General features: G+C 39.8%; 1 protein-coding gene across 2 annotated transcripts in view; it reads right to left on the reverse strand.

The window, feature by feature from the left end:
* exoc6b (exocyst complex component 6B) overlaps positions 1–19,187 on the reverse strand; it is a 116,855-nt gene that overhangs the window by 57,911 nt on the left and 39,757 nt on the right. For both annotated transcript variants that reach the window (XM_084712533.1, XM_084712532.1), the window contains exons 9-15: positions 15,385–15,468; positions 14,927–14,973; positions 10,583–10,703; positions 10,388–10,459; positions 8,880–8,977; positions 7,912–8,017; positions 7,184–7,293 (exon numbers count right to left, since the gene is read on the reverse strand). In XM_084712533.1, coding sequence (XP_084568659.1) covers positions 7,184–7,293; positions 7,912–8,017; positions 8,880–8,977; positions 10,388–10,459; positions 10,583–10,703; positions 14,927–14,973; positions 15,385–15,468 — 638 coding nt within the window. The remainder of the gene's footprint in view (positions 1–7,183; positions 7,294–7,911; positions 8,018–8,879; positions 8,978–10,387; positions 10,460–10,582; positions 10,704–14,926; positions 14,974–15,384; positions 15,469–19,187) is intronic.

Raw genomic sequence — 19,187 nt, forward strand, 5'->3', positions numbered from 1 at the left:
ATTTGCCAAGCTTGGGAGAGACGGCAGAATATTCTGTTTAAGTCTGAATTATAGAATGGACTTTAATTTTGTATTCAAAGTTAAATGTTTGAACACTGCAACTGTATTTTTGTCTTATAAACCCATGAGGGTTGTGCACTTTGTGTTTTTAGGCCAGAAGAGGTCAAACACAATAATAATCAGCAGAAACAAAAGCATCCACTTTCTCCTGCTGCGGGATGAAGAAGAAGAAGAATGTGTTCAGTGTGTTTTAATACATGTGTTTTTTTGTGTCTTCAATTCCAGCGCCCTGTGGGTAACAAACACATTCCAACCAAATCAGTAAATTATCTGTGCCTGGAATTCAACCTAAACACACACACTCACGCACACACACACCGTGTCGCCTGAGGGGGAACGAGAGCTGGAATTCCAAACTCATTCAGCTTCCAAAGAAGTGGAGGAATCCTAAAAACGTTCCGACAATTTGGAGGAGGGGGGAAAAATTCCTGGAGCGGCAGAAGTGCCGAGTGGACAAAAACGGTGTGTGTGTGCGTGAGTGGCAAAAAGTCAATGTTTGCTAGTGAACTCACACACACAAATATAGACACACTGCAGGAGTTGGATTGAATTTCATTATATTTATGCTGCCATCAGTCACAATAAATGCGCGGTGGTCGGTGCTGTCAAAGGGAAGCCAAATGCCTTCAGTGCAGGCATGTTTACAGCAGCACAGTGAGGAATGGATGGAGACATTCAAAGGTATTTCCTAAAAATACACAAAGAGCAATAACAATGACAATAATAAAAAAAAAAGACAAGCCAGCAGCGAAAACAGCAAGAGGTTAGAGTGCACAGAGCCAGGAAGCCACAGGTATGCACGTACTGAACCACCAAACACGCTCTGGACACTGTTAAGGAACAAACACACACACACACAATATGTCCTTATGTAAGTGAGTGACAGTGCTGACTAACTGTGCCCACATACAACAGAAATCAACTGTGGTCATCAATTTGCCAGCCAAGTACACTCTGCGTACATCCTTGTGTGTAGTTGCTGTGAGTGTGTGTTTGCTCTGCGTTTGTGTGTGTCTGTGTGCGTCTGTATAATGGCAGGCAAATAAGAGTTCCACTCATATTTCTCTATCACCCTCAAATGGCTCCTTAGCACGATTCTCTACGTCATTTGTCACTGAAACAGCAGCTCTGACACTAAATGTCACTGCGGTTCAACTCACCAGCTGCTCCACTGATGTGACTGAAACATCACAAAACATAGAGTGTGTCTTCAGTGCAGCAGCACAACATGATGGGGTTATGTATCCAAAACATTACACAAACTGGAGCCAGATCTAGCTTCATAAAAATATGAACATGCTAATCAATTCAGCTTAAGAACTACCATGTTTGAGGCAGCCACTCATCTTAAATAGGTCAACACGTGTTTTATGATTACAATGTGGTGGAACAGTGTTAAAGCTCGAAATTCAACATCAATTTAAAACAAAAAAAACAAAACAAAAAAACTAGAATGAATACCTGGCGACTGTAAACCACGGCCAACCAGTCAAGTTGCAGCTTACATCCATGTCTGTCCAGACTCATATAAACACATGCAGTGAAGATGTTTGAGGAATTTAATAAAAGGTATTTAGAAAATTTGAAGGAATACGCTCAGGGCGTTCCTGGGTTGTCGTGTTACATAAGAATGGGATGGACGTGAGGTAACAGTAACATTACCCTTTGACCTTTAATGACAAAAATCTAATCAGTTCATCATTGAGTCTATGTGGACATTTGTGCCAAGTTTAAAGAAATTCTGGTCAAGTGCTCTTGAGATATCACTTTCACAAGAATGGGATGGATGGACCAACAACCTGAAAACATAATGTCTCCAGCCATGGACCACAGTTGCATAGAGGTATAAAAATGTTCATAACTTTATAGTTTATCAAGTCATTTCTGACAACTGATAGTTTAATTCAGTTGAAAATAAATGTTATTCAAAACATTTTGGATTCTTTTCGAAGCAGCACATTGAAAACAAAGCATTAAAACAGGTTGCATGTTTGAACTGGGAACCGGGCAACATCAGACCAGCTTTTAAAGCACTTTGGCTCATAATCCTCAGTGGCTGGATCTCTACTGGTGAAATGTGGAAGTGTTTGTGATCGAACAGCCCACTCAAGCTCGACATATGCAATTTGATTTTGAATTGTTTGATTGTCTTCGCTTGTGTGGAGATTGTGGCCAAGAAGCATTTTCACTTTCATCCACAGTTGCCTCTGTTTTCTTTCCAGTCTTTACCTCAACCAGGCTGGGTGAGCAGGCATGCTCTTTCTCAGCGACACCCCGCTTCATATTCACAGTTCGACACATTCACACCCACAGTCGTCTAATGCAGGGCCGAAGTTTGGGGTTGAGTGTGTGGCTCATGGGCATCTCTGTGGCATGATTTTGCATGTTTTCACCTTCCTGATTTTCCAGAACACACTTGTTCTACTTCTGGGCTACAGGTTGATGTCTCTCCCACAAGTTTTAATGCCAGCATCACCTCATCTGCTGTTTCTCCTGAAACATCACAGAGCTGAGCGGCCTTCATCACCGTAGCCTCTGCCAAACCAACACTCAGGTCTTTGTCAAATTTAGAGTGATGTCTTTGTTTCTTGAGCCACGATAGTCAAAATAAAATGCAACTGAACCTGCCAGTCATGTTCAGATGAAGTATTACTGGATGTAGATTACTATGTTCTTAGGGACGACTCCAAACAACTGGTCTGAATATATTTTGTCCTTTAGAGACGTTTTTCCTCAAATGAACACTTCTTATACCTTTGTAACACTATAATATACTGAGGCATGGATTCATGAGCTTTTTAGTTCCATGTGAAAAAAAACATGGATGCTACTAAGGCTAACCTTAGCCTTAGGGTAGGGTATGTTCTGAATCTATAGTTTTCATGACTTTTTAATCAGAGTTAATTCTTATAAATAACCTCTCTAACTAATCCAGGTCACTCTACTTGGACAGAAACAGATGGTTGGATCCTAATACTATATAACAATTTACATATGAACAAAAAATTAATATGCAATATGTGAATTAATATAAACAAAATATTTACTTTTATCCATTTCATGCCAATCATACCATTAGTTGACAAGACATTTCATTCAAAAGCATAAATGTCAACCTCATGGCTGCACTGCAAAGTCTGATAATCACCAAAGTCAGAAGTATTCATCCTCTGGGAACCATGAAAGTCAATCAAGTAGATGTTGAGATATTTGACCTCTTAGTGGCACCACAGGACAAAAAGGGGATCACTGAAGTAATTAGGAGTTGTCATCAGGGAACTATGGATATCTTTGCCAAATTTCATGGCGATCCATTGAGTAGTTGTTGAGATATTTCAATCTGGGCCAAAGTGGTGAACCGACTGACCAACAGACAGATACTGCCATCCCTAGAGCCATGATGCTAAAATGACTAAAAACATGTAGACCCACGCACAGACACACATTTACATGACAATAAAAATACACATGTAGATGTAAAAAAAAGTCATGCACATTATGTACACTTGATGTAGAAAAGTACACACACATATATACACTCATGCACACTCTCTTTCTTCCAAATCAGACTTGCAAACGGAGGTTAAGGTCAGAGGTCAGAAGGATCAATGACCACAATCCTGCTCCATCACCCCGTCTGTTTCCGGACTTGTGCGTCTGTGTGTGTTTGAAGCGCGCAGGAAGGCGTGCCGCCGTGGTAACCAGATAGCCGGGTGTGCAGGACCACAGAATTCAAGCCAGGTCAAATAGTGGAGTCATTACTCTGATTGAGAAGAGCGATTAGTTCTGTCTGGTCAGCAAGAGATCAGAGAGAAAAACACACACAAAAAAACATCTGTCTGGACATTTTAGTTAGTTCAGACAGATGATTTCAGAGTTTGTTTAAGCAATCTAACAAATCAGTCAGAAGCAGCCTTTCTACTTTACAACTTTTCCACACCAATGGTGCAGACACTACCTAATTTTGTCATGTCTGAACGCACACATGCATTTGTTGTAAAGAAAAGTCTTCTTTAAGGTTTGAGTTAGACAGTTGTGTGTTTAATTGTCTTTTTCATGACTGTGATTTTGTGGGTGTTTTCTTGTAGATTTCCAGTTCTGCTTTTAATTTACTGTGTATTTTTTGTTTTAGAGTCTTGACAATATGATAAGGACAGAAAACACGTACATGGTTCTGCATCAACCATGGCCCATAAAGTTACTCTGTGGCCACCAGATAGTCCCAGTGGCCACCAAGTTTGGAAATACAATTCCTTTGCTCCTTTTAGTTAAACATTCTGTGAAAACAGTCTACTAATGTCTGGCTAGTCACTGTATGCCAGGGTTACTGATCTGAGTTTACCAAACCTACTCAAACTGCCAATGTGATCTTTACAAAAGAAACAGAAACCAAAAAGGTGGACCAAATAAAACAGCAATTAAGATTTAGTTGTGTTGGAAGCAGGAGTTTAAATGGCTAAAATATAACACATTTGAGAATGAAATGTAGTGTGGTGTGTGCTGCCAGTTCCCTCAACTAGCTGAGAAGTTTAGCTCGTTTTTCCATCAGAAGAAATGCCTCCAGGAAACACAACACCACAATTTATGGAAAAAGCAGACAACACAAGTGTCTCGTTAAGGAGGGCTGTGTTGAGCTGCATTCAATTATCTTTTCCCTATTGTTTTTACCATAGAATGTATACTAAATGGTTGCGGGTCTGAAAAGTAAAGCAAATACATTAGTACCTTAAACCTGCATTCTTTCTAAAGGCCAGCAGGGGGCAACGCCTCTGGCTGTAAAAACGGCCTAATCGTATGTATCCTTATGGAAAAATTACTCTACTTCTCACTTGTTGTATGACGTCAATAAAAGATTATTGGCCTATTTAAAATAGATGATAAAGCAGGGTATACTCTAGGCTGTGGCTACTTTGGGACTGACAAGTGTCAACATACAAGGTTCACAAAACTGCAAAACTAGACAGTGCTGATCAAATATGGATCAAGAATTGTCTTTGCGTTGTCATTGTGTTTTTCAGAAACATATTTTAGTGCACTGTTTAGTTGTAATATGAGAAAGACTGCAACTAGGCAGGCTGCAAAAAAAAAATGGCAACCCCATAACGCTGAGCTTAAAAGCAACAGTCAACAAACATCATGACATCATGGTTGGGTCACACTTGGGTTTTACAAAAGTTTACATTGGGTCACCAAAAATGCAATTTTGCTACCAGATTTAAAGGCTTGGTAGCCCGTGGGACAGGCTTCAAAATATTTCATCTATCCACGACTTAAATCATTTTTTACACAGACTTGCATGCTAATATTCAATGTAAAAAGAAGGGGGTTGCACAGCAAGCTGGATTCTTGGACTTCGTGGCAGGATTAATTTGTTACTGTGACCAGCTTTTCCAGTTTGAAATGCAAGCTTGATTAAATTTGGTGGATTTCCGGTGGTTGCACCAGCTGGGTCACCATGTCTGAATACACACAGACTGATAGTTTGTGTCTGTCTTTTCATCCCTTCTCCTTTTTTTCCTATTATGCCAATTCCGTCCCTTTGATTAGAAAACGTTTTTTTTCCAATCACTCCTCCTCCTGCCTCCGTCTCTCTTTCTTCCGCCGGTCACGGATCAATGGTACCTCCCTGGTTCCCAGCCCCCACGGAGAAGCAACACACTACTACACACAAACACACAGATGCACATATGAACAGAAATACATGTGCATCTACACAAGTACACATGCTCAAACAGACACATGAGCATATGTATATATAGGCACACACTATTTTACATCAAGCCCATGGAGAAACACCATCAAACATGCAGGAATTGGATGCAAATTCGCTCAATAAAAACCCCACAGACCCCCGGGGAAGTGAGTCTGAATAAAAGAAAATGCTATTTTGTTTGAGACTACCAACCAAATCAGAGCTTGACACTAATAACACACAACGGACAGAAGGATTCACAGTGTGTGTTTTGCTGTAAAATGTGTATGAGAGTGTTACAGCTCAGTGTTGGCTTCTTTGGATCTTGGAAGTTTACACACGCAGTTCAAGTTTCCTGTGGTTGTTTATGTGCACATATATGAGCCCGTGTCTCCATATATGTTGATCAGCATGTGTGTGTGTGTGTATGTGTGTATTTGTGTGTGTCTGGCTGAACCCCAGCCCTGTGGAATCCTTCTGGACAGCGGAAGTCGTTTCCTGATTGCTCGTCTCCTCAGCAGAAAAGTAGCTGCATTGTTTTAGTTAATTCTTCCATCAACCGTAACCAATACACACACACACACGGAAGGTTACTGTTTAACCTCGACAGAACATGGAACAGAAGCTGGGCTTGATTGCTGAGTTGTGGTGTGTGTGTGTGTGTGCGCGCGCGTGTGCATGTGTGTGTCTTCATGTGGGCCAAATCTAATGAGACAAAGATCCCTGGTCAAAATGGAAAGAATCGACAGAGGAAAGTCTGCTGTACCTGAATAGTTGTGAGAGCGGGAAAAGGGCAAAAAAGATGTAGAAGAAGTGTTTTGGGGGGAAAGCAAACATTATGGGGCACAGGGGCAAAACACTTGCCCACTCAAGATCAAATCCTGGCAGTGCTACATAGGACTGGGTATCAATTAAAAAACTGCAATATGAGTACCAATTCCAGTTCTTCTCAAGTGATACCAATTCCAACAGTGTTTCAATTGATATCTTCAGAGCTGCAACAATTAGTCAATCAAAATAAAAAATGTTTACAACTATTCTGATAATCAGTTAAGCATTTCAGTAATTTCTTAAGCAAACGATGTCAAACACTTGCTGGTTACAGATTCTTAAATGTGAGGATTTGCTGCTCTTCTTTGTCATTTATGAGGAGTTTTGGACTGTTGGTTGACAAAAGAAGCAATCTGAAGACATCACTGGGCTCTGAGCAATTGGGATGGGCATTTTTCAATATTTTTTAGGCTACAATTAATCAATTAATGGTGAAAATAATTAGCACATTAATGGATGATAAAAATAATCATTGGTTGCAGCTCTAGATGCCACACCACATACTACATGGATTGTAGCTGCTGCAGTGGTAGTCGTAGACCGATGGATGTCTGTGACAAGAGGATGAACAAAAAGCACAAGTTTTATGTGTGAGCGTACCTGAGATGCAGATCTTCAGAGTATTTCAGACAAGCATAGATGAACTCTTTGAGCTGGCAGTAGACTTTTGGCACAAACTCAGAGAAGGGAAGCTTCTTTGGGAAGGGAAGCTAGAGGAAATAGAGCAAAAAATACAGGGATTAAGTGAGATTTTATTTGAATGTTTACTTCATATTTTGCACACAAATGACCTCACACAAATCCAGACGTGACTTCTTATGAGATTCTACAACCTCCAATTCCAAAAAAGTTGGGGGGTTGTATAAAATGTGAATAAAAACGGAATGCATTGATTTTCTAATCCTTATTGATTTGCCGTCAATTGAATGCAGTACAAAGACTAGATATTTAATTTTCAAACTAATAAACTTTCTTATTTAAAAAATATACTAATTCTAAATTTGATGCCTGCAACATATTTCAAAGAGGTTGGGACAGGTGCAACAAAAGACTGGGAAAGATGTGGAACGATAAAAAAAAAAACAGTTTAATATTTCTCAACACAAAACTGCAATTGAATGTAGGGGACTCCACCATCTACAATCCATATTATCATTAAATCAATTATTATGTTATTATATAATATTATTATCATTATTCAGAGAATCTGGAGAAATCTCTGCACGTAAAAGTGGCAAGACTGAAAACCAACAGTGAATGCCTGTGACCTTAGCCCTGATCAAGTTGTTATCTGCTCTCTCCTTCACTTTTATGCGGTCACTCTCTACCTTTTCCAGTTCAGGGTCTTGCAAGGGAAATTGGGAAGTGTAGTGTCTGTACTCCTGCTCTGTTGAGACTGGTATCGGACTGTAGTTGTCCTGGTCCAACACCTGCCTGAAGAGGAGACAGAACAAAATAACCCCAGGTGAATAATTCAGAGGGGTCGACAGAAGTGACTAAGATGCCATCGGCCTCTCTCACACAGACACAGAAAAAAAACCACACACACACACACACACACAATCATCCCATTGGGGGTCATTCTAATGCTTGAGGTTTTCTTACCACCCTCCCCTCTTTCACCACCCCCACTTCTTGTTGGCGCTCCAGAGTTCGGACGTTCCAACGTTCCATGGAGAGGCCGTGAACCGGAGAGCGCTCCCTCTCCAACAATACAACACAACATTCCTGTGGCTTCCCCAGTGTGTGTTTGTGTATGCATGTGTGTGTGTGTGCTTGTGCGTGTGTGTGTGTGCGCGAGGAGGAGAGAGAGAGTGTGTGTTTGTTTGTCCGTTCTCGCTCCAAGTCCCACTGGTGTCATTGGACAAAAGCGATGGTGAAACAATGGCATGTAAGCCCAATCAGACACACACACACGCACGCACATACACACACATATATAAATGAACACAATCTTGTGAGGGTACTACCCATTCTGAAGGGTAGAGAATGTTCCGGACGTTTGCTTTAAAACACTTCCTCTCTCTGGCTGCTCGTAAAACTTCAAAACCAGGACAAGGAAGTTTCCCACAAACCAACACTGCGGTGTGAGTGTGTGTGTGGTGGTCCCACAATCTTGCTGCGCCCTCGTGACCTTATGACTAGAGAGGGGAAGGTCACTGCAGCACTCATTCTGTAACATGTCCTCAACTTCTGAAAAACAAACTTTTCACCTATACGACCTCACTTTCCCAATCAACTTTCTGATTCTGCCACTCGAACGGCGACGGTTTGCTCGTCTCTCCGTCATCAGTACCTGAAGGTGAGGTTCCATCTCTTGAGCAGGATCTCTCCGTACTGCTCCCTCATCTCCAGCAGCATGTCAAACAGCTGTGACACTGGGAAACCATAACCCTGCAGGAGAGAAAGCCAGAGCAACCAGTCAGCGTCCAGCTGCACCTGAACATGTACAAGAACAACAACCAAGCTGAGGTCTAAACCTTTTCACCAAAATTTGACAGTAACCTTCTCCAGGTTGCCACAGGCAATCATTTGAATAATTGGCAACCAATTCTTGGCTTTGGCTTCCATCAATGGCAACCACTTTTTTTTTTAAGTACATGTACATGTACAAGTACATGTTTAGAACTTTCAGTGAGCACATCTCCTTTACTAAGATAATCCACCCATCTAACCGATAAAAAAATAATACATTTATTAGGCACTGAATTATAGCTATTTAACATAGGATTACAGATACCAGCTATTAATAATTAAAAGTTGATACACCCTACGCAGCCTCTGACTGGTTAGTACTTGTTGCTTTCGTGGTTTGTGTTGGTGGGGTTTAGGCATGAGGAGTGACTGGTTAGGGTTAACGTGAGGATAAGAATATCAAGGTAAGCCAGTCAGAGTACCAAGTTTGAAGAAATTCCATCAAGGTGTTCTTGAACTATCACATACATGGGAATGGGAAGGTCAAGAGGTCATAGTAGCTTTGAGCTTTGGTCACTCAGATCTAATCAGTTCATCCACTGAATCCGAGTGGACTCTCCCAATACGGTCTAGGTATTCCTGAGATATCAACTGATAGTGGGACAGACTTGGGGTCACAGTGAACTTGATCTTTCAATAAACATCCAAATAATTTGTGATGCACAGACTCTTGAACATAGTGGTTCACAAACAAATATATGAGAAAAATGAAAAACATAAGGCTTAATAGTTGTAAATACACATTTGGCGATGTTCTTGGGATAGTGAGCACAAGTAGGGGCCTGGCAAAATTGATAGGACAACAGAAAAGTCTGTGCCTGTATAAAAACAAGAAGAGAAGTGGGTGAATTCAGCCGTTCAAAGGCACCTCATCACTTCACGTGAACCGATTTTTGGGCATCGCACCATCCATTCATCACGTCCTCTCTCTCGTTCTCTATCACTCATTTACGAATGTTCTCCCCGTCTGGTTTTTACCCACATCCCCTCTATCTCTCCTTCATCCCCTAATCCATCACACTCCATCCATTCAGGTTAGTTTATACACACAGTGGAGAATAAACTGACATCAAATGATAAACGTCTACTTCTAAAAAGGTCAATTTAAGAAAGAAAGTCTTTCTTTAGAGATTGGCAGCCGTCCATTTTTAAACTACAAAACAGACTTTGAACAAGTTTCATGGGCCCCTGGGGTCAAATAGCTTACTTGGTATCTGCCAAGATACCTGAATATAAGAACACAAAGTACAACAAGCCCAAAATGGAAAGAAAGAGGCGATGGCAAGCCTTTCCTTTCTTCCCAGTGTGCAATTAATCACATACACATACCTGCAGTGTATCAGCAAAAAGGACAATGAGGTTCTTCAGATCCAGCACCAGGTCAGGGTTGTCACAGTATGACTGAGGAGACAGAGGAGTGCGTCAGTGTGCATTTTGTAAAGTCCTATCATTACACGCACATTTGTGCCTAAATATGTTTTGTGCTCGTGAGTGTGTGTTTGCGTTTTGGTTGTGTGTCCTTACAGAGTGCGTCCTCAAGGCAGCGACGATTTTGGACAGCGCCAGCTCCCAAAGCTCCTCCACGTATGCTCTGTTGACCAAACCCTGTGTGGTGTGAAGGACGTGATCCTCCACAACAAAGAAGCTGGATGGACGTAAGACAGGAAAGACAGAGGGTGAGAAAGAAGACGACAAAGACAGAGTTTAAGTGTAAGAATGACGACTTTCAGCTTTACAGAGAGTGAAGTGTGGGATTATGATGTAACACTGTGGAGGACCTTTAACCTTTAGGATAGAAAACCTCATCACTATACCATTTTATTTTTTAATTTTGTCATAATTAAAATATCAGTTCTTGAGCTTTGGCCAAAAACATGATTTGTGAGTGACCTTGAGCATTAACCTCCAAAATCTAATCATTTCAACCTCGAGTCCAAGTGGACACTTAGGCCAACTCTGAAGGAATTCTACAAAGGCATTCATGACAGACAGAATACATAATTTTTAAATCATGGACGTGCCATCAGAGCCATAAAAACTAAGGGGGGAAAAAAAACCCACCAAAAATGTCAAAATGTTGCAAAAAATGTTTATGTCCTGCAGCAGATGAAAACCTGAGATCTGTGTAGGCCGATCTTAAAAGTAATACATGGAGCAAACATGGAATCATATTTCAATCATGTTTTCAATATGGTTTTCCACAGTTTGAGGTTTGACTGACACCGTTTAATTTTAATTTCATCATCTTGTTGTACCCTCTTCTTCTGTTATAGTTTAATGACTGACTTTTAGCGGTACTGGTACATGGATTTTGTTACTTTCTATCAAGTCCAGGTGAGGTGTTTGCCTTTGTTTCCAGTTTTAACACTGTCTCCTCACTGGATCTCATTTCATGAACAGGTATGACATAAACTTTTGACAAGAACACAAAAACATAAATACATTCTAGAGATCCTGGACCATGTACCTTCTTTTGTTTATTTAGTCAAAAGTTTTCTCTTCAGCCAAAATCTTATTTAGGATGTATTTGTGTGAAAAATATCTACTTAAATCCAATTAACAGCAGCAGCAAGGCAGCTCAGTCAGCGAACAACTGATGATGACATGACTCACCACCTCACAAAACTTGTGCCTTGCTAACAGCTATTTAAACTAGGCATTATCAACATAAAATCAAGTATATATGGTGTGAAGTACATTTTGTTGGATCGATTTAGTGAATTCTCATAACTTTTCCAGAAAAGCCACCATGATTACCCAGTTTGAAAATCATTTAAAAGTACCACCGACAGCCAAGAAAGTGGCACATTCATCCAATCAAGCATAAAAAGCTGTTGATGTCTCAGCAACAAACCGCAATCGTCAATCATACGTTGTACTGCTTTCTTGAATTGACGCCTGTGTGAAATGTCTTAAACCGTGACTTTGGTTTATGTCCACTGACAACATGTCTCACTCAAACCAGTGCCCAATGAGCCGCGCCAGACCACAATGAGCCACACTGTGGTGGACTCTGTGGCTCAGCTATGCATGGTTAGTCTTCTCTTTGTCATTACAGAGGAGTGTAAATATGTTGGGAGAAAAATTTCAATTGATCTTTTCCTTTTTCCACGTTTTACTTTTTTTCAAATATATTCTGATTACCCACAAAAAAAAAAAAAAACTACTTTAAGGGAACAGGTTTTTCTAAAACCTTTGACAAAAATGGTAATTTGAAGAAGTGTCTAAAATGATTAAAATCAAGAGGGTCGTGGATGCGTTTCTTGAGAAGTGAGAGGACTAAAACTGCCAGGAGAAAGTGAGGTTTTACAGAGCAGTTGCAGAGGTGGGACCAAGTTATTGTTTTGCAAGTCACAAGTCTCAAGTCTTTAATCAAGTTCCAAGTCGAGACAGGCACGTTCCAAGTCCTAAACAAGTCACTCACCAAATGTAATGTCATTTTAATATTACTGTTCTTTGTACAACTCTGAATGTTGAATGATGGAAGTTGTTGCACCTCCAACTTTAAATTTCTGCCCACACATTTTGCATACTGCAGTTTGGTTTTTGTAGACCACTACAAAGTTTTTGTACATGAATGAAATGTCTTTGGTCTCATTTTTTCCAACTGGCATTCAGTAATGTACCATTAGTTCTTCATGCTTCTCTCCTGCAGCTTGATTGGATGCTGTCAGATTGATTAAAACAAAGTGTTGACTTGCTGAGAGTGAATAGTGTTACTCCTAGCTGCTTAAAGAAATAAAGGGAAAATTTATATATATTTTTAACTGACAAAATTCTTAATCCTCAGTCTTTGGGGAAGATATCAAGCATTTTCAAGTCAAGCCCAGGTGAAGTCGCGAGTCACTGGTATTAAAGTCCAGGACGAAATGCAAGTCTTTTTTGATTTTGACAAGTCGGGTCTGAAGTAATCAAATTTGTGACTAGAGTTTGATTTCCACAACTCTGTAAAACAGTGGCACCACTAGTAAGCAAAATATCTAAAGGACTCTCCACTATTAATTCGGTGATAACCACCTTGTAATGATTAATGCAACTGATGGCCAAAACTATTAGAATTAGACCCAGATAATATGCAATCATAATTTCTTGTAATAATTTGTTCATTTAAAATCATTTCTGTATGCTTTTTTGCATTTCTGTCTTCTCTTTGAAAAGAAACTTTGTAAACTTTTATATTCATTTTCTTCTGCTAAGTTTTGTCTGTACTTATTATTCCAACATTTACTTTTTTTTAATTTTTACTTTTTTATTCATACCAAGGGTGTAAATCACAGTTTTCATCACACATCACACAAAACCATTTCGATTTGATTCAATTCAGGGGTCTGCGTTCGATATTAGATGATATCACACCTCCACTCCACTGTCAACTCACAAAAAACAACTAAATTATGATTCATTTATACAAACATGATATTTATACTGTCATGATACATTTCTACGACTGAGCTGAACTGACCCTTTGTGACACAGACACGCTATGGGAATTTCAAAATAAAGGCGTTTCGTAAAGATGACAATATAAATCCATATTTTCACTTTGCATCAATCATATTGGAGTGTTGAACACGAATTCACATATCGATCCAGATCAACGTATTGTTACGCTCCTAATATATAGACAAGTCGACTATGGAAGACATTAATGTCTCTCATCTATCTGCCATGTGTAAATAAAAGTTAAATCAATGAAAATCATCTTCAACAACAAGCTGTTCACGTGTTACAGAGAATAAAGGGAAGATTAAATTACTGAACAACTCAGACTGTTGCAGATGAAAAGGTGATTTGTTGGACGGGTGGATGGATGGGAAATGAGGAGAAGAATGGACGAAGGGATGACTGAACGGTAGAGAAACTGCAATGGATGAGAGACACTGGATGGCACTTTCAAAAACTTCAAATGGGAATAACAGACCTAAGGGCGTGTGCACCATTGTGTATGTGTGTGTGTGTTAGTGTCCAGCCTTGGCGGTGTGTGTTTATAGAAGCGTCTGCTCCAGTCAGACAGACAGAAGAAATAACAGCAATAAGCCAACCACCATCACACACACTCTATCAATCGTCACCACTGTGTGTGTGCGTGTTTGTGAGAGAGAGGGAGTGTGCAAGTGTGTGTGTGAATGCAATGGGGAGAAGTGGATGGAGTGATGGATGAGAGGAAAAGTGAAAGGAGGGGAAGGGTGAGTGTGGGTAGAGAGGGATGAAAACGGATGGAAAAAAACAGTTGGAGGAGGAGAGATGAAAAGATGTCAAATGGTCAGGAGTCACTCAAATGACATGAAATGAGGTGCCGCTAAACGCCGAATGTTTGCTTTCACTCAAAGTTACTCTTTCTCACCGTCTCTCACTCCGTCTTCTGCCAAGTTACACAGAAGGCTTACAATGAGTGGATGGGTAGATAGATGGGAGAATGGATAGATGGAGAGTGGATGTATAGATGGAAAGGTGGGTCAAGAGATGACGTGGATGTAAGGATGGATAGATCCATGAATTGTATGAATAAAGGTCTAGAGAGAGCATGTCAGGGAAAGGTGGATGCATGATGGACGGATAGATTTGTTACTCTCATTACAACTTACTCCTTACAGTTAAAATGAGAAAGCAAAGAAGTGTAAATGGCGGTAGATATATAGTACAGATATGAATACAAATATTTCTGTACAACAGACAAAATTGGCCTTTTTACACATTTTTCTAAAGACACATTTTTATTTTATCATGGTTAAAACTAAAATGTTCAATACAGTTGAAATCCAGACAGTGCAGAAAATTTCAAACGGGTGAAAACCTCTGAAGAAACTATAGATGTAGAGGTAAAGTAAAGATGGACTGATGGAGGAAGAGACAGATGAACGGACTTACCCGACAATCTGATTGAAGTACCGCCTGTATCCTTCCAGAGTTTCATGCTAGAAATGTAAAAGAATACAAAAAAACAGAGGAAAACAGGGAGAAACAGAGGGGTAAAGAGTCCAGTGGCAAAGGAAGGAAGTATAGGAAGTGTAGAAAGATAAAACATAATCAGCAGCAAATACTACTTAACTTGTTTGATACAATAAACTTACATTAAAAAATGATAAACTGGATTTAATTATGATAATACACTAATATACTGTTTTAACATATTTATAACATTAAACCTTCCATTTGTTCAATATTCCTGATGATGATAACAGTAGTTGACATGAGTTACAGATTAAAGAGGGAGTGTGTGTGAATGGGAGAGGGGTTGTGTGTGCAGGGGAAGGGCAGGTGTAGTTAGCAGTGTGTGGGCTTCAAGTGCATCCAGACTGACACAGAGTGACGGTGCAGGGTCATACCATGTTAGAGTGGGGCTGCAGCACAAGGCGAGCCTGTTTCCTCCTCTGCTTTCTGTAGTAGTTCTCAAACACATCACGCAAACCCTAAAACACAAATTACAGGTAAGACCAGGTGGAGTTACCGCTGATGAAAACCCAACATGTCCTAATCTTGCTGCTTCGTAATAAAGAATTTTATAAAACAAAAACGCAGGGAAGTTTGATTGTGAAGAATTTCTAGGAAATAAAATGTTTATACACTGTTTTACAGTGATGTCATCACTTAAAACAGGGCTTTCCAAACTCTTTCATGATGATGCCTCCCAATTTGAGAGAATTTTACCTTAAGGCATCCCCTCTGAGTTCTTTGTTTATTTTTATGTTTCAAGGTAAAGTCTTCATAGTCAATCAATGATCATTATGAATTATAAATCAAAATGGCCAACACTATTTCTTCCATTGCTGTTCAAACTTCCAAAAAATGTTAAAAAAGTTAAAATATTCTACACCCCCTTTTGCTGGGGATCCCCTGATGGTACCCAGATCCCAATCTGAAAACTACTGAGTTACATGACACACCTTCCAGCAGGTACCCCTGTCATAATGGAGAGCCAAGTCACTGCTGCACTGTGCTGAGCTGCCACGACCAGTCAAACCTCGCCAAACCAGGCCAGCATGTGCACGGAAAAAGGGCTTTCGAGTCCATGACAAGATACTCCTACTGGCCTGATTTACTGATACACTCATCATCAATCATTTATATTAACTTTATACAAACCCTTTTATACTATTTTAAAACACATAAAACATCATTTTTAACTCTACTTAAAGAATCAATAATTCAACATTATTTAGACATAAGGATTTCATGTACCTGGTTCTGACATTTTATGACCTAGCAGGACCTTTAATGACTCTAAGGACCAGCAAATACCTTTTTATTAGGAAAAAAGCAAAAGAAAAAAGAAAAAAACAGATTGGTTTCAATTTATGTCAGAATATTGTTGCTGTATGTCCCATTTCAGCCGTCAGGATTACCACTACCCACCCACTTGCTCTTTCAGCTAAACTGGAAAAATGAGCATGTGGTCCGAACAGTGAAGCTGCACTTCATCATTGACAGTAGCAAGGTATGCAGCCAAATGTTTAAGGTTGTTTGAGGCCATTATTGATTTTAGGGGCGGATGATTTTAATGAGGTATAAAACCAAAGGCTAGAACCACTGAATGATGGGAAAGTTGAGATAAGGTCATGTGAGAGACAAAGTGAGTAAGACAGAGATAGAGAACGTGTCTTTGATGACTAGCACTGGTTGCTGTTCAGTTTTGGTTGGCGTCACTGGTCAGACATCAAAACTAAAACCCGCTCATGCACACAGAAACACAGAATCAGCTTTCTAAACTTGACCACCTCATATCTTTTCCTTCCATTACACACAAGCCCTCCCTCTTATCTGCTGTGTGTGTGTGTATGTGTGTGTGCGTGCGTGTGTGTGTGTGTGTGTGTGTGTGTGTGTGTGTGTGTGTGTGTGTGTGTGTGTGTGTGTGTGTGTGTGTGTGTGTGTGTGTGTGTGTGAAAAATTTGTGATCTATCTGGGGTCCAGACCAGGACCCAAAGTCCTTGGTGAGCTCAGAGATAAGAGTCCAGGACTGGGTAGATAACACAACATGCCCCCTTTACCTACAGACCAGACCACCACCGGCAACACACATACAGTATTTCTACACTGCTGACCACTGGGCTCTGGTTGGGACATTATATGATCATGTGTGTGGTGACCAGTAGCAGCTATCACTGTGATAGGAGCTGGTAAGATCTAAAAATAGAGACATTCTGGAGTTAAACAAACATTTCTTTGTGTTTTCCAAGACCTTGTGCCTTAGTGCCATCTAAGCAAAGTAAAAAAAAAAAAAAAGAAGAAGAAGAAGAAACCAGAGGTAAATCACAGTCTGTCACCTATTCTCAGTGTATTTAGTTACAGTTTCAGTTTTTACCAAAGTAAAAATAAATGGGGCTCTATGCATCATCTGTTTCTAACTGACCCTTCCTAAATCCCACCCCTTTTTGCTCTGTGCTTCTATACGCTATGTGTGTTTGGCTCATTTATGCTGAACAGAAAAACACATTTTGAAGATTGTTAAAAGTTGCTGCTGAGGGACCTGTAAAAGCCACATACAGTCATACCTTAAGTTTGCTACTGTTATCAAAACACTAGGTAACTAAGCAGCTAATGATTGACGTAGATTAGCTAACTAGTAAGCCAGTGTTTTGCTAACATTAGCTATCAGATATAACTAGCTAGCTACCAATTTATGTAGATTAGCTAGCTAGGAAAGGAGAAAGTTGACCAATAATGACAGAATATATTATATAGGCCTGGCATTATTTTTACAGGCTATGTAGCACTTCTAATAGTGTGTAAACCAAACTTAATGTGTACAATCTGTGGAGTGGCCCTTCGATAAGATGACATATTATTTATATCTTTTTCTGTATATAAATGTGTATCTCTGCAGAAGATTTTGATGAGATGTAATTATGTAGTTTCTGTTCGGGCTTCTGCATTTGACATGGGGGTCGTACACTATAAAAATGTTATACAAATTATAAGGATACAAATGTAGTATAACATATATAAATATCTAGAAGGGAGTTTTGTATTAAAACATGTTTTTTTAATTTTTTGATCTGGCCCTAAGCGAAACAATGTCCATTGAAAACACATCATCATGTTATAAACAAAACAAAGTAAATGTATGAATATGAACCCCACTGGTCAAGATCTAGAAAGTGTTTTGGAACTACATTTAGTTTGATGTTGTGAGGCGACAAAAACGTTTAATTCTTCAATTCCCAGTTTGACCCTCGGCTGAACAATGTGTTTTCAACCAACCACCAGCATCAAACGGCCATGAACTCTTCATTATACCGAGCTCGCTGTCCCTGAGAGAGAGCACAGAGGTGAAATACAGGGCTGAGATATTGTGTGTTTTTGTGTGTGTGTGTGTGTGTGTGCTACAACACCACATACACAGTAGAGGCAGAGAAGTACAGAGAGACAAATACAGACCAAGCAGAGAACAAGTAGAAACGAAGGAAAAGAAAGAAAGAAAGAAGAAAAACATTAAGCCCCCCAAAAAAATTAATCCGGCTGAAAAACTGATAAGAAAAATAAATTATGATAAATAAAGATAAAAAACAATGAGCACTGAGACAAGAAAAGAAAATACACAAAAGTTTTTGACACTCACTTGAGGTGGTTACTGCCTTTAACCAAAGATTTAAAGGGCCAGTGTGTGGGATTAATGCCAACTAGCCGTGATCTTACAGAGTGCAAACACCTCATCTCTCCCTCCCAACCCAAGCGTGCAGGAGAACCCAATGTGACCACAAAACACCAGTTTTTGGTTTGTCCATTCTGGGCTACTGTTCAAACATTAGAGTCAACATGGCAGCCTCTGTGATAGAGGATCTGGTCAGTCTCACTCTTGGGTAACAAAAACACAAAGTTTCTTATTTTCAGGTAATTATTCACTGATGAAAATATACTTATAAATACTGTATGTCATTTCTAACACATTCTGCCAATAAATCCTGGTTAATTTTACACACTGGACCTTTAATGCTTGGGAGATAGAAACACCTTTTCCGAATAAGTTCTGATATAACATTTAACTCACATGACTGTTCAGCTGTTTCTGCTCCTACAGTCTACTCATAGCTCCCATGGCTCGATAATACATCCACGATCACTTATGTAACCAGATTTACATCCTGTTTTCTACCTTGTTTTTCTCATTTTGAGGTTTGGCTGGTGCTCTTTT

This window comes from Lutjanus erythropterus, chromosome 23 (assembly GCF_056507025.1).
Source record: "Lutjanus erythropterus isolate fLutEry1 chromosome 23, fLutEry1.hap2, whole genome shotgun sequence".
Classification (NCBI taxonomy): domain Eukaryota; kingdom Metazoa; phylum Chordata; class Actinopteri; order Lutjaniformes; family Lutjanidae; genus Lutjanus; species Lutjanus erythropterus.